Source organism: Pungitius pungitius, chromosome 10 (genome assembly GCF_949316345.1).
Source record: "Pungitius pungitius chromosome 10, fPunPun2.1, whole genome shotgun sequence".
NCBI classification, from domain to species: Eukaryota; Metazoa; Chordata; class Actinopteri; order Perciformes; family Gasterosteidae; genus Pungitius; species Pungitius pungitius.
In genome coordinates, this window is record NC_084909.1 from 3,444,540 (window position 1) to 3,466,125 (window position 21,586).

The following is a 21,586-nucleotide window of genomic DNA, read 5'->3' on the forward strand; positions in this document are numbered from 1 at the left end:
AGGTCTATACATCAGGTCTGTCCACCAGGTCTATCCATCAGGTCTGTCCAACAGGTCTATCCACCAGGTCTGTCCACCATGTCTGTCCATCAGGTCGACCCATCAGGTTGATCCATCAGGTCGATCAGGTCAGCGCCTTGAACTCTCATCACTTGATCGCAGTAAACATTGTAATTCATCTCGCTAATGCGATCACATCAAAGTGTTTTTTTAACAACGTTGTGATTTCTTTGCAGAATAAGGGTTTCTCCTTCGGCTACAACGGGAAACAAAACAAAGCCAAACCACGTTTATGAATTAAAACGTTTATTGAGCTTTTTTACGTGCTTGGCACCTGTATTTACATTTTTTCAAAATGCCTCAAAAAAAGAATTACTTTGCCTTATTATTGTTTTCACACATTTTCTTTATAACAGCTTGATTTGTAACATTGTTATAATGCTCAGGACTTAAATACACATCTCTACGACACACCAAAACATACTTTACTCGGTTTTTGCTATTGCTTCTTTTTTTAACTTTTCACACGACAACTTTTTTTAAGCTTATGGTATTGATTGCATTTCGCCATCTTTTATATATATGCTAAAAAACAACAACAACAACAACAACAGCGTAATCCACTCAAGAGAAGTGAAGTCAATCCAGTCTGTGAGGATGGGGCGGGGGGGTGGGGGGGGTCGAGGGGGGGGCTGTGTGGTCAGACTTTTCAGTTCCTCGGTTCCCTTCTAAGCTCAAAATGTTCTTCCTTTTCTTCTTCCATTACGAAAGCGACCACTCTCCGACCTTCGAGTCCCTTGAGGAGCTGCTGAAAGGTTCCCTGCATGTTTCCTGCAGCACCGTCGTTTCCCTCTCTGTTAGAACAAAGGTAGTTAAATAATAGCTCCGACTCTATAATGCTTCGTTTAATGCGACGCAGTGTCTTTTTTAAAAGATCCTGTTTCTGAAAGAAAACAAAGAAAAACACCGGTTGCGCTCTTTTCAGCTGAAAGGCCCGACCCCCGTGGGGCCTACACCATGTGCATGGACATCTGGGAGGAGGAGGAGCCGTACTGGCGAGCGTCGCAGGAGCCGCCGCCCTGCTGGCCGCCGCTGGCGTTGCCGATCATGTGCATAGCGTCCATGCCCCCGTTGGACAGGTACTGGCGCTCGGCGAAGGCCCCGGCGGGGGTGGAGGAGCAGAGCAGACCCCCCTGGGGCTTCTCGGGGCTGGCGGCCAGGCGGGGGGAGGTGGGGAAGTTGTATCCGTACAGGTTATAAGGGTTGTGCAGGGAGAACGCGTTGTAGGAGCCCTGCTGCACGTGGTGGTGGCCCCCGCTGAACATGTGGGCGGAGGAAGGGGAGGAGCCTGACGAGGAGGAGGAGGCGGGGCCGGAGCCGCCCCCGGCCTGCATCACGTACTGGAGCTGTGAGGCCGGGAAGGAGCCCAGCTGGCCGCCATAGGCGTCCATCTTGGCTCCGGGGCCGCCGCCCCCTCCGTGAGCGCCGGCCTGCATGCCGGCGGCGATCAAGGAGGAAGTCCTCTGCGGCAGGAAGGACTCGGAGGGCTGAGCCGAGGCCACGCCCCCCCCCGCGGCCTGGAGGCGTCCGTAGGAGCTGTCGGCAAGGCCGCCGTAGCCCTGCAGGGCCGCCATGTTGCTGCGGGCGCAGGCCGGGTACTCGGACAGGCCCAGGTTGCAGAGCTGGCTCTCCCTGCAGCCCACGTTGAAGGTGTTGGGGGCGAGGTGGAAGGTGGGAGGGGAGCAGGAGGGGGACAGGAGGTGGGCGGCACCGGAGGGGGAGGGGGTCCCCGTGCTGGAGGTGGTGGGAGAAGTGCCCGTGCTTCCACCTGGCAAAAGCACACACACACACACACACACAGGTGGACATAAAGTACAGCTGAAACCTCAGAGGACGCACTGAAAATACCCGAGACAGAGAGAAAGTACCCGTGAAGTCTTCTGCAGAGCTCTGCAATGTGCACACAGTCAAATGTATTACAGTAATGTTTAAGCCACATTGTAGTTCATCAAAGCAGGAAACCTCCACTTAAAGACGGGCCGTGGGGCCGCAGTGAGGCCGGTTCAGAGGAACCGTTTCACCAGGAGGGGGAAACGCTGACGTGGGGAAATGATATCTGCGGGATATTGATCGCATATTCATGCTATTTATCTGGCTGCTTGGACCCTGAAACGACGCGCTTGGCCCGGGTTCTGCGCTGTGCACCATATGCATTCGATAATACTGCAGCACTGCGGAGGATGGAGGGAGGGAAAATGTGGGGGAGGAGGGGGGAAGAAAAGGGGGGAGAGAGCGAGAGCAAGGTGGACTTGAACAGTTTATGATGTCATGTTTTCCTCTGGTGAGGGGGGCTCGAGGTGCTTCAGGGGCCGGCGGGGAATAGATGATTATATGAAGAGAAAAGGGTGTGTGGTGTGACACACACACACACACACACGAGCACAGGACTCTGATTGAACCCAAATCACTTCGGAGGAGTCTAATGATAACAAGCAGACAGAATACGGCGCGTCACGTCATGTGACCCTTCTCAGAGGAGGGACCCCCCCCCCCCTCATCTGCGAGGCGAGGGGGGAGTACACATATTCACACACCTTGCTGCTTCTGCATGTTGGTGAAGTCTTCGAAGGTGAGGGTCCTCACGGGAGGTCTCCAGAAAGCGTAGGTCTCCATGATGGCCTCCAGGCCGGTCCTGAGCGAGACGAACCCACGGGGAGAAGAGAGAGAGACTAATTACTGAGACAAAGACTGTTGAGTTTTCATCACATTTATCCTCCAAGTATATCAAAATATGACTCTTTTTTAATCTTTCTAATCAGTTTTTATTAAATAATAAGACGTGTCATGTGTTCTATTAAATTTGTGTCATTGCTACATTTTTATTTCATTGATGGAAATCAAATTATTTTGAATGAATCCCTAGAATCGAAATATTTTTCTAACTTTTTTTTTCTTTCTTATATTTTTGAAACATTTTCATATTTGTGGTTATGAGAAGATTTTTTTCTGGAGGGATACGTTTTTGAATAAATGCCATAAGAAGCACTACCTCTATCTTAGTTATGATAAAACACACGGCATGTCCAAGTTGATTATTAGTGAATGAGAGCAAATTTACTGAATGAATCTTCTGACTGGAGCGAGGAAGTGACATGTGAATGAGATGGGGAGGGGGAGGGGGCGGGGGGGGGGGTAGGAGCCAGAGTCCTGCTCTGTGGAAACTGCAGCCATTAAGAAAGGAGGTTTTCTTCATTTAGCTCATAAATCCGGGTGACGTTTCACCGTACGCGGTTCTGCCTCCCCGTTGATTCCCCCCCCCCCTCGCTCCCCCCCCGGGCAACTTCAGGGCCGCCGACTCCTCGGCCTCGTTAGGCGCTCGGCATCACTGCGCTCATTCATGCAGACCCCCCGCCCCCCCGCTGCAGGCCGTAAAGTCAGGTCACACCTGAGCCGGGGGAGACTTCCGCATTAAGACGCCATTAAGAGAACCAGCAGCTCCGTCCATTAACGCTTCCTCTCAATGTGGAACCAGTTGGGAACATTCCACAGGAAAGCGTCTGTTAGTGTCACGTCCAACGCCAGCTGCAGCTGCCTGCAACTGCTGCAGGACTGATAACAATAACACGTCTAACTAAGAAAGATAACCAGCAACAACAGGGAAGCTCCTAAATTGCTATGATTAGCACAAGCAGCGATATGAAGGTCAAGGGTCAGAGCGGGAGCTCACTCGCAGCGTTCAGAACTGATCAAAGATCATAAAAAAAGCAGCTGCAGACACGAGAAGGGCCTTGTTATGCTCCTCCTGGAGTCCGAGCATTGAGATCCCAACTGAAGGGAGGTTGGGGGGGGGGGGGGGTCACGAGCAGTACGTGAGGATAAATTCATTTTCTCTCTCCCCAAGACAAATATCTCACGCTCCGTTATCTTTTCATCTGTCGCTTCGCTGCAATGAAATTGTAATGCCAGTTCATAAATCAAACAGTCTATTGTTTGAAAAAGGGAAAAAAGACGTCTCGAATGTCTTGCTTGCCAATAATGCGGTCCAGATGTAGGGGGGGCTGCTTTCATGTGCAGAGCCCCCCCCCTGCTTCCTCCTCTCCTCCACAAACGTTGTGTATGATAATTCAGAGACGGATTGGGAGCGAGGAGAGAAGCTGGAGAGGAAGCGAGTGAGGAGGAAACTCCACGAGGAATAAAAACAACTTATCCTAAAGCTCTGAAGCCATGTGACCGTCAGGGATATGATGTCACCGGCCACACAGCCAATAGGAGCGCTGCTCAGGCTCACTGCTGCACACCTGTGGTGACAACACAGCTGATGCATCCGCTGAAAAAAGCTGCAACCAGAAAAACGCATGTGTTGGCTTTTAGGTGTGGATTTATGTTTTGGGGAATGAAATAGAGTTTAAATGAGTATCTGAATGATTTATTAACAAACTAAAAACCTCCAGAATCCAGAGAGGAGCGAAACTGTAACGTTTGGTAGAGAAGGACACTTCAGCTAAGTGACGCGTAACTTCTGGATCGGAGTGAGAGAACAAGCTCATTTTAAAGAGAGGTTTGGTCACATGACCGACATGTTGAGGACACTGCAGATGGAGAGGGACAAAGAATGAAACGTTATGTTTAAATATGCAAAGGGGGATTTAATGGATGGTAACTTTTGGGGAATTTAGGTTAACAGAGTACAGAGAACAGAGTAGTGTAATAAACACCTGAATGTGTCATTTGGGTGTTTCCTTTCCACTCGTCCCAAAGAAGACGTGTTGTGTATTAAAACATTGACGAAAGGCTTAGAGAGGTCGTAATGTGTGTAATAAAAACATCATGATGTCAGCGTTAATGACCCTGTGAGTATGGATTTGGGGATTGAAGATTAAAGATGTCTAGACGTCTCGGTTGAAGTGAGCTACATTTCGGCTATGCATGAGTGGAAGCCTTTGTTTTCTAAAGTTTTATGCAGTAAAAAATCCAATTTGAGCACTAAAGGAAAGAATAAGTTATCCATGAACAGTGCATGTTACACATAATATAGCGTAAAGAATGTTTTCTTATTATTGTATCGTAGCATCGTGGTATCGTTGTATCATCGTTGGTATCGTTCTATCGTATCGTGGCATTGTGGCATTGTGGCATTGTTGTATCGTGGTATAATTGTATTGTAGCATTGTAGCATTGTGGTATCGTTGTATCATTGTATCGTAGCATCATGGTATCGTTGTATTGTAGCATTGTGGTATCGTGGTATCGTTGTATTGTAGCATTGTAGCATTGTGGTATCGTATCATTGTATCGTAGCATCATGGTATCGTTGTATTGTAGCATTGTGGTATCGTGGTATCGTTGTATTGTAGCATCGTGGTATCGTTGTATTGTAGCATCGTGGTATCGTTGTATTGTAGCATCGTGGTATTGTTGTATTGTAGCATCGTGGTATTGTTGTATTGTAGCATGGTGGTATCGTGATATCGTTGTATTGTAGCATCGTGGTATCGTTGTATTGTAGCATCGTGATAGTGTGGTATTGTTGTATTGTAGCATTGTGGTATCGTGGTATCGTTGTATCGTGATGACATTGTATCGTTGTATAATTGTATTGTAGCATCGTAGCATCGTGGTATCATTGTATCATTGTATCGTAGCATTGTAGTAGCGTTGTATTGTAGCATCGTTGTATCATTGAATCGTAGCATCGTGGTATCGTTGTATTGTAGCATTGTGGTATTGTTGTATTGTAGCATCGTGGTATTGTGGTATTATATCATTGTGGTAACGTTGCAATGTGAAACCAACCTGTTTCTCCCAGAGTCCCTGAACCCTTTGGCGAACGGGTTCCGGTCGATCTTTAGTCTGGTGATCTGCAGACGGGAAGATTTTTGTGATTATTGCAAAATTCCCTCAAATATGCCAATTTTCCGTGCTGCCTTATTATAAACTGTGGGAATATTAAAGGCTGCCTAAAGTCATCTTTTGTTTGCTTCTGCATATTTTATTTTCTCTCCAACATCTAGAAGGAAACTTCTACCATGCGATGTCGCGCTAATTAGCTCCATGGTCCAAATGGTTGAATTTCAGTCCGTTGAATAATGGTAAAGTAGAGAAGGACCTCCCGAAGGGACGAGTCCAGGGAGACAATGCCATGAATACTCTGTTCAGATGAGACGTTTGCGGCGGACGCTGTGGAATCGCTTGTGTCATGCTTTCATTCTTGAGTTTTTCGGGTTTTCGCTGAATGTTGGAAAATAGTGGCGGCACCTGCTGGTTCTGGTAGGCGGTGACGGTGGTGAAGACGGTCTCGGGGAAGCTGAAGGTCTTGACTCCCTCACCGCTCGGCACCGTCTTGTTCTGAGACAGCTCGCTGCTGAAGTCCTTCCTGATGACGTGCACGCGGGGCTGGTACTTGTGCATCGAGTGGAGGATGATCTGAAGAAGAGGAGGAGGAGAAGGTGAAGAGCAGCCCGTATCCTTCCTTACTATCGTGTGTGAATTAGACTTTAAGAGTTGAGCTATTGATTGAAAATGTGTTTTTCTAAGAACCTTTAAACGGTTTATAAACTTCTCAGGAATGTTGACTTTATTATTATTATTAAAGGCATTTCTACGCGTTTAACTAACTCATTATTTTATCTACAGTATAAACAGTTGTCAAGCATTTTTTCTTGCTTTACTGATTAACAGTTTATCTCTCGCCTCATTAACTGATCCTGAATGTACAAATGCACAAAAAAATTATCGTTTATACTGTGAAGCTGAGCATAAAGGATTTATTAACATGAATATTAATATGGCATTATTTTAGCTTTAGATTCTGTTTGCTAAAAATATAAAAGATATCTTAATCATGCCTTTAAAAATTATATGGAAAATACAAATAAATATTTTCATACCGGATGATAAATGTAATATAGTATCACAATGTGTTTAAAATGCAATTTTTAACACTTAATAGTATTAATCAGCCCATAAAAACCATTAAAACTTATTATAAGAACTATATCACACATACCCAAGTATCTGGAAAAGGAAAAGGCCACTTGTGTTAATATTCTGCTGTTTTTTTAACCCCTCAAAGATAAAAAATCTACATTTGTATAGATCTCTTTTTGCTTGTCATACATAATTAAATAACAAGGTCAAACATTACTTTAACGCGCTACAAGCATAAAAGATGATAATCCTCTGCTGGATGTAGTTTCAGAGGGTTGGGCTTGTAGTGGTGAAGGGTCAAAGGTCAGGAGCTGATGTTGGTCTTTGTGCATTAAGTGGTGTGTCACAGACCACCCCCCCCCCCCCTCAGTCCTTGGTAACACCCTTCAGCTCCACCACTTCTCCCTCAGAGCCACTGGGTTCATCAGGCCGTGATGACGGAGGCGTCAGGCTTCGGCCTCGAGGCCCTCGGGGGCCCTCGGCCTGTTCTTGATTAATCCGAGAGCGAGAAAAAAACCATTTTCAAACCCGGGCTTCGGGGGAGTGGGGGTCCCACTTAGATCATGCACACACACAGATTCATGCTAATAGATACCCTCCCAGGGGTCACCTGTCAATCAATCTGAGTGGGCGGGGCCTCACATGCTCGGTAGATGTTGTGTTTTACCAATAAGGTATTTCAGCACATTTGTGGTCGAAGTACAGGTTTTTCTTGAATATATTCATGTTGTGAACTTAATTGAAGCGGACCCTGACCCCCCCCCAAAGGGGGTCTCCAACACTTCCCCCGCTGTGTGAGCGGGGAGGTGGACGCAGGTTGGATCTCGGAGGTGCTTGGAGGCGATCACACGACAGTTGTTCACGCTCAAACACATTTAGGCTGAAGAAGCCGTGTTTTCACTTAGCGAACGGGCGACTTCTCCTCTATTTGAGGGTCGCGCGCGGACCTTCACACACCGAGAGGCGCCTCGCACGTTTCAAACATGGCCCCAAACACGTTCGTCAGATCAAAGCGACCAGCGGACGCGTCGATGCTTGGCGTTGCCCCTGGCGACCGTACGTCCGAGCGCGTCACTAAGCGAGTCTCACGCCATCTGCTCTGCAGCGTCAGAGAAACACAGACAGGAAGTAGATCTCACAGAGCGTTACCACTCCGCTTTATTGGGTTTTTATCTTCCATGTTGAGTAGATGAAATTGAAATCATGAAAATAAAAGTCAATCAACTACCGATAATGGATCATGTTTTATAAACTCTATATGTTTAAACATTTTTCTTAACTTTTCTGTGTTTATTTCACTTTTTTTGTCTAGCATGAAAAAAAGAAATCTGTTTGATGTCGATGATGAACTGCTGAAGTTTCATGTCTTTCTTTAGTAAATTTTATTCTGAAGGGGAACCCAAAGACGCCATTGTTTGCTTACTGTCAAAAGCTTAAATAAGTCCTGACCCTCTTTTATTAAATTACTGTTCATTGGTCCCCAAAGCGCCGCCTCCGACGTGGCCAGCACTGTTCTTTGGGTTCTCCGGCCTCTGCGCCTGTGGTCGGATGATTCACGACGCTGGAGGAGCTGGAGGAGCTGGAGGAGCTGGAGGAGGGTGGCGAGCTCTTTTTTCGCCCACACACAAAGCGCAGAAACTCATTTCCTTGAAAGGCGCGAGAGCCAATCGGCGCCCACCGCGGGTCCACATGTTATTGCGTTTGTCACCGATAGCCAAACCGGTGGTAAAGCACCGGAAAGGCGGCGGCGGCGCCTTTATGATCATCTGGGAGGAAAACGGATCTGAAGCAGCTCATCACGCTCCGTCCAGCAGCATATCTGCAGATATCGAAGCCTCCAAAATGGCTTCCACAGGCATGGAAGAGCCCCTGGGTTTGTTATTAATTCCACTTGCTTTAATTCAATGGAACTGATGCTCTGAGTTACTTTACAAACCTTCCCGAAAAGATTGCATGAAATGACTTATGAGGTTCAATTCACCTCATCAATAGTTTTATGGTCTTGAAAGGACATACTTTACATTTAATGACCCTTAAGTGCTGCACAATGTATCAGAGTTTAAATTCTGTAAAGTTAGATACCAAAAAAAACGTTTTGAGAAGCTTCGCCCGAGGCTCTTCTGGCCACTAGGGGGCGCCGAGTGAACGATCACGTTGTCACACGGCGCTGAAGGTTCCCCCTCTCGCCATTGGAGTCGGTAGAAGGTTCGTCGTTGGTGGCGTTGGCAGGGAGAACCGGCCCGTCCAACACGGAGTCCTTCTCACCGGTAATCAGTTCCAGGAGCTAACGCTAGCCACCCGCTACCTCCGCGGAGGAGCGTTTTCTGACAGCTCCATGGCGGGTTTAAAAGTGCATAATCAAAAGCTAATACGCGTTTCTCCGGCCAGACCCTGCCCCTCTTTGAAAGCTATTTCTAAAAGTATAAAGCGGCAATGAGGGAGTCCCTCTAGCTGGCTGATTATACGTAAGGACGGCAGTAAATCCCCAATATTGTGGTCTAACTTAATGCATTACAGTTAAATATTTCACCTAAAGCCACATGACACACCAGAGCCGCCAGGAACCAATAAGGGACCTACTTTAGCTCGCCACCTGTTGCTGACGGGCCGTAAATCAGGCGCGCTGCGGTCGGGCTCAACTTTTAGCTCGGTGCCGCTGGAGCGTCCTACAAATCAAATCCAATCATTACGAGCCTCTAACCAAACCGCTTCGTTACCGAGAGCCTCGAGGGAAGCGAATATCGCGTCTTAAAACAAGGGCACGGGTTCAAATCCCAGAGCCGTAACACCGCCGATCCTCAGGCGGCTCAACGTTGGGCCGCTGGAGCCGGGACACTTTCAAAGAGAAAGCGTGGGAGAGCGCCGCCTTCAAGCGGCGTTTTCGGTCCCCAAGAACAGAGGGAACCCGAGCGTTGAGGGGGGAGGGACGTCAGGGCGAAGGCGATGAATCACAGCTCCAGCTCTAGGTCTGGTAATCCTGATTGGTCTGTCCTTGATGCACCCGTCTCCTGAATAATGGGCTCAATTTAAGTGATTTGTGAGGCGCATAACCCCCCCCCCCCCCCCCCCCCCCCCCGCCCCCCCTCCTCTGAAACCCCCCAATTTCCCAATAAAACATTACTCAAACTGCATTCGCTCTCAGCAGAAGCTCCGAACATCTAAAGTGCGCGGGGGGGGGGGGGGGGTTTGGAACGCGGAGGGGCGACGGCCGGGCAGCTCTTACGTGTCCCTGGTCGTCCAGCTCGTTGTTGGTGAGCTTCAGCTTGTCGAAGCTGACCACCTGCCTCATCCAGGTGTCCCCCGAGGCCAGGGAGTCCGGGTGGATGTAGGCGCGGGGGGGCACCGGGGAGTCGGCGTTCCCCGCCACCATCCACTTGGAGCTGTGGTACACGTACCTGCGAGACAAAAAAAAAAAAAGGGGGGGGGGGAACCACAAAGAAACCTGAAATCAACCACCAGCCGAGAGGAAGCCATCACTCTGAGAAGGATGTCACATGTCATTATTATCACAACCAAGACGTTTGAGAGGCCTTGCAGTGTCATTGTGGTTTCCTGTGATGGATGGGTTCGGTGCTCTCACTGCCCGCATCCGGCCGGCGGCTTTTATTCCCGCACGATCTCGGCAAAACGCGCGAGACCTCGGGGGTCTCTGGAGGGGGGGGGGCTCCGCGGGTCGAGCGGTTCGGCATTTCAACAACCCTCCAAACACTGGGCCACGTTGCCACAACACCGGCTCTCTGAACCCCATGTGTTGTTTCTCCATTGCGCTTGAAATTTCTACAAAGAGCAACATAAAATATTCCACATGCGGTCACACACCCCGCCGCATAGTTTCAATTAAGGAGAGCCATAACATTTTGATGGTGTTGTGTGCGAGTTTGGGACGCCCCGTTAAACAGCGGGGAGAGAGAAGAAAGACACGTCCGCAGACCAGCCGGCAGGAAAAGGGAGCGAGAGGGGAGGAGAGGAGGCGAGGAGGAGACACGGGCAGGAAAAATAAAGTCGTCAAAAGGGGAAAATACAGAGGAGGGTTAAAGGTGGAGAGGGAGAGGACGGGCGAGCGAGAGGACGGGCGAGGGAGAGGACGGGCGAGGGAGAGGACGGGCGAGCGAGAGGACGGGCGAGCGAGAGGACGGGCGAGCGAGAGGACGGGCGAGGGAGAGGACGGGCGAGGGAGAGGACGGGCGAGCGAGGGTTGAGAATGAGAGGAGGAGAGCGAGTGTGAAGCAGCTGTTTGCTTTTAGCTCGTCACTGAGGCCTGAAACACGGACCGAGCGCTCGTTTGGTGCTTTGGTTGCAGCCCCCGACACACACACACACACACACACACACACACACATGTGTACATTATTCAAAGAAACAGAACACACTGTCACACATTGAAAAGGCAGCGCTTTGAGGATGCTACACAGCGCGTCGCCGCCATGTTGTGAACATTTTAGTCAAAGTCAAAGTCAACACAAAAGACTTAATAAAATGTTAATAAACACGTTCAATGGGGAGATGTGGGGGGCGACGAACCTCAAACTACCTGCTCGTTTTTTACTTCACCGAACACCTCACAGCTCTGACCTTTGACCTCAACACACACACACACACACACACACCGGCCGCGTGTCATTTCCTGTTTGCAGTCACGCTCGTCGTAGCAGGGAAAGTGTGAAGGAAAGAGGAAACTTTAGCCCGAACAGGGCTGGAAATCTGATTAGCAGCCGCCCCCCCCCCGTGCCCCCCCCCCTGCTTTCATCTTTCATAAATCTGCCATCTGGCACCCGGCACGATCAATAGAGACTGGACTTTATGTGACACCCTTAGTGGACGGATGGTGAGGGGGGGGGGGGGGGGGGGGGGGGGTCCTGTCCGTTCTCAGCCAACACCAAACACACAGCTGACAAAACCACAAACTGTGATACACTGTCATTCCCTCCGCCCCCCCTCCACACACACACACACACACACACACACAACAACGGCCACCAGGACAAACACACACTCAATGCGCTCTCAGCCCAACACACACACACAGGCACAGTAAAAACACACACACACACACACACTTGCCAAACCGAGGCTGTATATTGGATTACTGCACTGAGGGAGTAAATATTGCTATTGAATTACCATTCAGGGTTGACTGGTGTGTGTGATGTGCGTTTGTAAGAGAAGACCAACAGCTTTGTGTTGAGCATGTGTGTGTGTGTGTATGTGTGTGTGTTCTTGCTGGGACCAAATGTCCTCCCACAAAGACAGACAAATGACATTAGTGACATTTTGATTGTTTCCTGTGTTACGGCTGGAAGGAAGTTGGTTTGGTCTGAAACGTATTTAATGATGATGTAAGTGTGTGTGTGTGTGTGTGTGTGTGTGTGTGTGTCATAAGAGAGCAGTCAGGATCACGTGAGGGTACTTTTGGGGCTACGTGCACGGATGAGATTTGTTTGTTTCATGTTCACTGTGTTCCTGTTGAGGTGTGTGTTCTCCTCTCTGGATACTTGTGTCCTCACAAAGAATCTTTCCATCATTCCGGGTTCAGAACTTGAGTTGTTGGCTCATTGCCAGATGGTTTGTGTGTGTGTTTGAATACGATTGGCTACCTCAGTGTGTGTGTGTGTGTAAGCAGAACTGCAGCATGCTGTGACACACAGCTGAAGGAATGAGGTAGGTTTGAGGAGCCAAGGAGCCCCCCCCCCCCCCCCTGCTGACTGGACTGTCCACATGAAAGAGCCGTGTGATGGAGCTTTAACGAGCGCGGTACCAATGAGACGTTGCTAAAGAGGGGCAGCCGGCCCAAGTAAAGCCATTCGATTCCAATAAAGACCTTATTTCCAGACCCTGCCCCCCCCCCCCCCTCCCCCCCACGTGACACACCAGTGACAGTCCCAGCTCGGCTTGCAGAAAGAGAAAGCCCTCCTCCAGTGAGCAGGACCTTGTGTCCGCGTGGAGTCACTCACAAACAGAACCAGCAGCGCTCACAACTTTGTTTTCATCCGGGTCCATGAATCCGAGGCGGCGTTCTGACGATGTTCTTTAAATCCTCAATAAAGAAGCAAATATGTATCATTACGCCCCTGAAAATAGTCCCTGGCAGATGCTTGAGTGATGTTGGAACAACTGCAGAGTCCAGTGGGAGGTAACGCGCTGTACTCGCTGTACTCGTTGTACTCGTTGTACTCACTGTACTCGTTGTACTAGTTGTACTCACTGTACTCTCTGTACTCGTTGTACTAGTTGTACTCACTGTACTCACTCTACTCACTGTACTCACTGTACTTGTTGTACTCACTGGGGGGGGGGGGTGTACCTGTATCTCTTGTTGTCCACGGGCACGATGTCCATGGCGATGTAGTACTGCTGGTGAGGGTCCAGGCCGGCTATCTTCACTCTCATGGCGGGGAACATCCTCCTGCAGGAGGAGAGGCGACACGCCGAGATGAGCCGTGCGTCTGTTACGTGAATCAACAGAACAGCGAGCGGAGCGCCCTGATGGACTCAGCAGCTGCTCGGGAAGCAGGACAACGTTCGGGTGGAGAAAGAAGAGACCGTCACCGCCCGAGACATCTAGTGAACCTCAATCAGGTGACTGAGCTGCAGTTTTTCTGACATCGTGAAGGAATTCCAGAAGATTCACCTCGATTCTATTCTAAATGTTACCAGCTGTATCCGTCTTTACTTGAAAATATACGCTATGTTATACTTAGTATTTATATCTTCATTGGTGCTTCTTGTCTCGTCTTTATTTTGAAATTTATTGCTCCAGCGTTTTTGTCCAAATGGTTTGCAAATCATATAAAATAATAAGTGTCTAACAAAGCAGATTCTGATGCAATATTTGTAGGTGATCCTAAATGTTTGTGACACGTATTTGATGTTAGCACATCACCGTTGAAATGACACGCAGCAGCTGTGACTTCATCTCGGAATGAACTGGATTTTATGGGATTACACGGCATCAGTAGTCGGGAGGTTTATGCTACAACATTTGAATATTTGTTGCATTCTTCCAGCATGTTTCGTTAAGAACATCAGAGGTTACACTCTGATTTAAGTGTTTTTCATTTGTCTGAACATAATATCTTAAGTTTCTCTTTTCATGGCAAGAAAACGGTTTTGTGCTCATTGAGAATTTAATATAATAATAATATAATAATGTAACATTAAAACTCCATCAAATGTTTGTGAGGCACCCATGACCTCTGACCTTTGCCCTCCAGGATGGTGGGAGTTGTAATTTCGTAATTATAAACGTATCATCATTTAAAACTGCCGTACTGAACGTGATACTGAATTTAAGTAAATGTGTTTTTTAGATTACAGTCAGGAAAACAGAGAGGAGCCCCGTTATTAAGAGTCCGCATGTGACTGGGAGACATTTCCATTTAATTTAAAGCTCGTAAATCTGAGGCCTGTAACGAGATCAGAGCCCCCCCCCCCCCCTCTTCTCCACTGGATTTACGAGCTTATTATTATGAGCGGGCCGGGACATGTGCACGGAGACGTTTCGTGTCCACCTTCACAATTACTACACAGCAAAAAGAAATATGAAATAATATTTCTATTTATGAGCTGATTACCAATTTGAACCCGATTCATAAAAAACAGCCGTGCGGTTTGAGAGCTGATGGGGGGGGGGGGGGGGGGGGGGGGGAATACCGGGGGATTTAAAATAATGAAGCCTGCTTGCAAAAAAAACTTAAACTAAGAACTTTCAGTTATAAAAAAAAATCTAACAACATTCTGGAAAATTTCATTTTAGTTTTAAAAATATATTTGAAGACCATCAACTAATATTTATATTCGTTTGATGCACAACACAAAGTGTGTGTGTGTGTGTGTGTGTGTGTGTGTGTGTGTGTGTGTGTGTGTGGCTCTAACTGTACTGTGAGCGTCTGTAAAAATCGACGCATTTTCGTCCATCACGATCGTACCTCAAAATTATCGACGTGCTGTGCGCGTGCTTTCGTGCGCGCGCCCGGCCTACCTGCCCGCCTTGGTGATGATCATCTCCGTGCCGATGTCGTGGAAGCGCTTCCAAAGGTCCGCGCACTGCAGCTCCACCTGGATTTCCTCCATGGAGGCCGGGGGCGACGGCTCGCAGGCTGCGGGGGGCAGCTCGGCCGGCGAGCCGAAGGAGCACGACGTCCTGTCGGCCAGACCCTCTCCGTCCGAGCCGGGACTCGCCTCCGAGTCTGCGCGGGGGGAGGTAGTGGGGGGAGGGGGGGGGGGAGAACGGGGGAGCTGATGAGAAGGCAGCGCCGAAACAGTTTTACGCTTTTTACGCAGGAAACTTGGCACGCGCCTCCGCGCAGCGCCTCCCACGTCACCTGCTGCGCGCTTGGCTCGCGCTGCGCCTCTGGCCCGGGGTCGCGCGCGGAGTAAACGTCGCGTAAAATCGCTTGAAACGCGATGAAGGAAAAAGAGTTTCCTCTAAAGTGCTCCTCGGGGACCGAGTTCCCCGCAACGACGCGTCGCCGCCGTCCCGGGTGTCACGGCTGATTGAAACGTTCCCTCCACCCTGGGAGCCCACGCAGACCCACCGGCGAGAGGCCCCAACCAGCGGGGCCGCGGCCTCCGCCCGGGCCGCCTCGCGCCGTCACAAAGGGACGGTGCACCACAAAAACAAACCCGCTACTTGCCAAGGAGTGTTTAGCTCTATATGTGATGCAAAATGCCCCCCCCCCAATAACACTTTGAACCAACAGCCCAACAGCCAGAGCGGGGTGGACAAAATAACAAGAACACCTGCGGGGCCACAAAGCGGCGGGTTTCCTTATTTCTTTAAACACAACCTGAACTGGACAATTTATTCAAAATGAAACAGGAAATTAGAAACTATACCAGGTCCTAAATCAGAATCTACTTTTTTTTCCTGGTGACAATTAATAATAACGCTTTTCATCAGAGGAAAATCCTCAACAGAAGAAGGACTCTTCTTGACCGTGACGTGAAATAACACACGTGGGATGTTGTTCAGAAATAAATGGAAACCTTATGGGGTCACATATAAAAAACTTTTTCCAGCTGCCGTCAAATCTCTGAAATCTCAACACCTCAAAGCTGCACTTTGCCCAGTTAAAACTCTCCCAAGACCCCCCCCCTCCCCCCCCCCCCCCCCCCCCGCCCAGATCCCTCTCCTTTCACTCTCTCTCTCACTTTCCTCAGAAATTGTTTACAGCTGAATCTCACCCTCCGAATGAGAAACCTAATAAGGTGTAATTTATCAGACGCGGTTATGCAAATGGGGACTGGAAACAAGAGGAGCCGGGAGAGGAGATGGGGGGGGGTTGTGGTGACCGTGGGGAGAGTTTCCATCGGGGAAAAGCTTCCAGTGTCACTGCAGTCAGCGAGGAGACTGTTGCGCACATAAAGATACACAGTGAGCCCCCCCCCCCCCCCCCCCATTTACTCTCGTCACATGGGGGCCAATGGCTGGACTCTGACAAGAGGAGTTTCATTTGACAGGAAGACATTTGCCATCACTCCATTTAACTGTAATGTTTTGTTTTCTCTGATTATTAAAGGCCACGTCGTTTAAAGGCTTTAAAGCGGTGTCACATTTACTAATTTACATAATTATGGTGAACATTCATCTGTTTTAAAGACGAATGAAAACATCAAGCGTCAAACAGCAGATGTTTCAAGAAGAAGAAGAAGAAGAAGAAGAAGAAGCGGCCTTCTGCAGATGAAAAAACGACTCATTACTGTTATTTGTGAGTCCTGAGACGCGTTATGAAGTTGTGTATTTGTCTCTCAAACTGAGAGAACGACGTCATGACACACATACACACACACACACACACACACACACACATTTATACACACACACGGATGCAGACAGACCAACAAACACCTTCATGCATGTAGCAGAAATATTCATCCGGAAAACGAAGAACATTTAATTGTATCTCTGTTTTTGAGGTTTTTAAAGTCCAGCTGAAATATTTCATTTAATCAAAAACTCCACAGCGCGTGACGTTTGCAGATAGTTTAGTTATTTGCTTGTTTTAAATATATATAATTAGTTACATTTGTTTGTCGTTGAACAAAATGTGGCCCTCTGTGGTTATCCTCTCGCACGCACGCGCGCGCACACACGCACGCACGTCTTTTGGTTTAAGGGCCCCAGACGGCTCGTGCCAGGCTTCATTAAAACGAGCTGAGCCTCCGTTGAAGGCCTCTAATTGGTTTGGATTGAATCAAGTGTTGTCCATCAAACTATCTTTCTGGGTCAAAGTTCACGAGCAAGTAGAACATTTTATATATTTTATACTGAATAGAAATATTACTGAAATAAATAAAATCAGCCTTATTGTGAGTTGAAACTAATTTACATTGAGGAACTGTTTTATACTATTGCATTAGTCATTTATTTTACATTTGTTTTTTTAAAGTGATCATTACATTTTGAAAATTTACTTTATTTTTCAAAGGTCTCGAATGAAATAATAAAAACATTTTTAAAACTAGGACTTTATTTTGATGGAAAAATACCGAATATACGTCCGGCATAAAATAGTAAAAAAGAAAATGATATAAAGTGTATTTTGTATTATCTGCAATATTGGAATTAATTCGCGTCTGTTGGATGGACTCAGGAGGGCGGACCGAAAAGGTTCTGCGGGTTTACGAGATGTTCTTCGCATCCCGAGTGAAGATGGATCCAAAGTGTTTAAGGAGGTCGCAGCGGATTTCTGAAGCGAACAGAAGCAGCGCGTGCACGAAGCTACTCAATCATCACACCTGCTTCCTCGCGGATGGAAAGGACACGTTCACGTCCCCTTCGTCAGCCTGCAGCTCACTTTGGTACCAGTTGCGGGTCTATTATCAGTCCAACAGATGTCTGCATTCTGATGGTTGCTCTCATTCGCCTAATCTGCGCGTAAAGGCGAAGCGGGTCACCTCGCGAGGCCTTTTAATAATCAAATATCCAGTTACACTACATGCACTTATTCTCGTTGATCGTTAATTCTGGCCCCGCGGTGTAAATATCACGGGCCATGTGGTTATTTCTGTGTTTGAGCCGTTTAATGGAGCCTCCTGGTCCCGGTGTCTTGGAGGCCAATAAACGTGTTATACGACCAGGCGCCTGCAGCCAAGTCAACACAACAAATAAAAAGGATTCCTCCAGACCACATCATCTGACCACAGGGGCCGACGCGCCAGAGCGGAGGCTGCGGCACCCGAGCAGGACCCGCTGAACCTGCCAGGAGCCCGCCTGCTAATGAGCGGGACCGGGAGGGGGAGGGGGAGGGGGGGGGGGAGTAATTCACTGAGATCCTAAAGACGCAAAACAGGAGGAACGTCTGCGATCTCATTTTGGATTTTGAAATAAGTGGTTGTCATTAGCAACGCTTTAATAAAAGTTTACCCCCCCCCCCCCCACCTCCACCCACCCATTAAACAACAACAACAACAACAACAACCTGCCATGAGAGTCTCCATCTCCCTCCTGCTAAACGGTCCATTCACCTCAGTCTCCATATGGCTCTTTATGTTTTCACTCACTTCCGTCTCCACGAAATGTTTCATCTGGTGATGAAGAACGATGAAGAACGGGCTCCATCTGAGCAATAATATCACCATCGTTCATTTGAACCAAATGTAAAATTATAGAGACTGAACTTTATCTATACATCCATGTCAATCTAAAGATCTGCAGAAATGTGTCTATGCATTTATACATGTATAAATAGATGTCTATACGTTTATATCTCCATCTGTTTTCGACCTAAAAGTCACTTTAAAACGTTGGTTCATCTTTTTTAAATATAAACAAGGTGAACGAATTCCAGATCTGTTGTTAATCCGCTGAATGGAGTAATATAATAGTTTATGTGATAATAAATACACAAATTAACATGATAGCTGAAGCAGATGCGCCGTTGGTCAACAGTTACCTTCATTTATTTGAATTAACTAAAGCCATCAAATTTGTGGTTGCGGGAAAAAAAATATTTCTTATGAATTTAAGGAGCACAAACAAAATGTTTTCACTCTTCAAATTTCAAATTAAATTAAAACATTTGCTGAAATGTCGTTTCCACTGGAATTTCTTTGCATTTCGCTCATTTGCCTTTGCGGTTAAACGGAGATCACTGTGTGATTTCCCGGTGCTTTGACGTGTGAGGAGCGAGACCCGCGCGCGCCTTTAGTGCGACGTGATTTGTTTTGTTTTTTACATAATTCTGGAATGTGTTAGAAATAGAAATAGAGCCGTGTTTTTACTTCTCGACAGCGCGACATTCCGCTTCGACGCGTTTATTGTTTTTATGCCACTAATAAATTCTCGTCCTCCGGGTTTTTAAACACGGAGCCGCTCCGTTTCTATCTAAGCGTGAGTCGTACTCCCTGCCCCCCCCCCCCCTCCCGGTGTGACGGTGTGGTGCATGTCTGCGCACTGACCCGGGTCCATGTCCAGGCAGTGCGCCGCGTCCTCTCCGTCCGCGGCGAGGCTCTCCATGGACAGCTCCAGCTCCTTCTCCTCCCAGCCCCCCCGCAGCTTCCTCTTCTTGTTGGAGCCGATCAGGGCTTCCACGGAGAACGCGTGGGCTCTCGAGCTCAGAGCCGCGGCAGATCGCCTCCTCTCACTCATTTCTGTCAAATCCACCCGGACCGGGGGTGAGGGGGGGTGGGGGGGGGGGGGTGAGGAGGGCTTCAGATGGGGAGGGGGTGTGGGGGTGGATCGTCGGAAATATCCCTCTCCGTGCGTCCAACGCGGCGGTCGAATAAAAGCGTAAAAACAGTCACGCGTCGACGTTTTACAGCGCGAACTCACAAAAGAGTCCAAAGTAATCCCAAAAGCGACTAAGAGCTTGTGACGCTGCGCGGGACCATCCTGGCTGCGCGGGGGCTCGAGTCCCGGTCGGTGGGGGAGGGGGGGGGGGGCGTCAGATGCGGACCGCGCGACTCTGCGTGCTTCCTCTCCGCGTCTCTTTCTCTCTTTCTGTCCCCCCCAGAACTTCTCGCTGATTGATACTAACTTCGTGGGGGAGTTTTCTCTTCTTTTTTTTTTTTTTCCTCTCGCAGGCGCAGAGAGGGAGGGGGGGCGGAGCCTCGAGCGCGCACGCTGTCAAACAACCAGCGGTCCAATCAGGAGCGAGGGGAGAGTGCGAGGCAGAGAGTTCTGTCCAATGGCACGAGGGGGTGTCTCTCTGCCTTTGGAACAAACTCCAGTTTATACACGTCCCTGCAAAACAAACACAAATACGACGTTTTCAGCTGGAATTGTTGATGATGTTTTTCTGATGATGATGATGATGATGATGCCAGCTTCATCCTGCGGGTCCGAGGGTGTCTCCGAGGCCCCCCGAAGTCCTGTGAGTCGGTTCTTTGGAGAGGGATTGTGGGTAAATTCTCTTTACAGGTGAGGAGGCCGAACAGGTGGCACGGGCAGGAACGAGCCAGTGAGAGGGGTCAGAACAGAACACGTGATTGGACAACGAACCGGAGTGTTTACATTGTGTATAACTCAGGAGAAGATACACTGATTGTAGATGTTACATTTTAAAATTATACGCCACTGTTTAATCTATTTATACTGATGTAACAAAGTAATTCATAATCTATACAATTATAAGGTAGAATGACCTTAAATATGTTTCATTTTAAACCCAATTAAGACGAGTATTTAATTAATTTACAACCAATTCAAATAATTGATTGAATAATTGAGTTCATTCCCGAGTTCAATATTTATGTTGGAAAATGTTTCTACTGTAGTCTTCTTCCAAGAAGAGTTCTGGATAATAGCAATAATAATAATAATAAATAATAATTGCGGAATACCGCTAATAAACACTAAATACTCCAATATAATCCTGCTAATGCTCATTAAGTCAGGTCCATTAGATTTATATTCCTCAAAAGCATAAATGACACAATTGTTTCAGTGGTCTGTTAAAGTCTACTCACACTAATTATCGATAGTGACAATTGATAAAACAGGCTATTTAATTGCTTCTTACGGCGAGGATGGAATTTTTTTTACAAATCTTCAGCCAGACCACGTTATTCTGCGTGCGTGCGTGCGTGCGTGTGCGCGCACTGAGAGAAAGTTTGTATTCGTTACTGCAGCGTCTGAAGAACGAAGCCTTCCTAAAGGTCACCGAGCTTCACCTCAGAGGAACCACACGGACCACGTCATTCCGTATTTAACACGAATTAACATTGAGTTTTAAGTCATTTTATTATCGTTTTATTGTAGCCCTGATTCACACAACTACGAGTCCTTGTGTTCATTATAAAATGTTGGACTATTATGTTAACCTCGAGCAGTAAAAAGTAAAAACGGATTTAATTCCAGCCCCGACGGTCAGACCTCCACATCCGGGACATTTAGAGCCCCATTTAAATATCTCCCCATTCACCTTTTTACATTTTGATCAATAGTTGACCATTTCTCTTTCCCCTTTTTTTAAACATATATTTTGTTGTCTCATATATTTTGTTGTCTCACACGCGGCCGGCTTTTTGTTTTGTGACGTCAGCCCACGCACACGGGCACGTGGAAGGCGCGGTCGGGCACGTGCCCGTTAATATTCAATTATTGAAAGAAAGCGTTTTCACTGTGTGTGACCCCCGGGGCATTTAGAGCGGCAGCAGCTTCCCGTGCATTACGTCACCGGCTTGAGCCCAACCGGAGAGGTCAGAGGTCATCGAGGGT

The 21,586-nt window shown here is 47.9% G+C and overlaps 1 protein-coding gene across 1 annotated transcript; it reads right to left on the reverse strand.

Moving 5' to 3' along the window:
• Positions 1-289: 289 nt before the first annotated feature.
• tbx15 (T-box transcription factor 15) lies at positions 290-19,796 on the reverse strand. Its single transcript, XM_037489668.2, has 8 exons — positions 19,327-19,796; positions 14,906-15,113; positions 13,229-13,330; positions 10,151-10,322; positions 6,256-6,423; positions 5,794-5,858; positions 2,595-2,692; positions 290-1,828 (listed from the first exon to the last, which is right to left on the reverse strand). Exons 1-8 carry the CDS (start codon positions 19,514-19,516, stop codon positions 1,011-1,013), a joined length of 1,821 nt encoding a protein of 606 aa, XP_037345565.1. The 5' UTR covers positions 19,517-19,796; the 3' UTR covers positions 290-1,010.
• Between the last annotated feature and the right edge of the window lie 1,790 nt (positions 19,797-21,586).

Bases quoted from the DNA above. Each gene is read 5' to 3' on its own strand.
- tbx15 (XM_037489668.2), bottom strand. From the start codon at position 19,516: ATGAGTGAGAGGAGGCGATCTGCCGCGGCTCTGAGCTCGAGAGCCCAC. The intron at 13,331-14,905 runs GTAGGCCGGGCG...CTCCTCCTGCAG, and splicing joins ATCATCACCAAGGCGGGCAG to GAGGATGTTCCCCGCCATGA. The intron at 10,323-13,228 runs GTACACCCCCCC...TTTGTCTCGCAG, and splicing joins GTGGACAACAAGAGATACAG to GTACGTGTACCACAGCTCCA.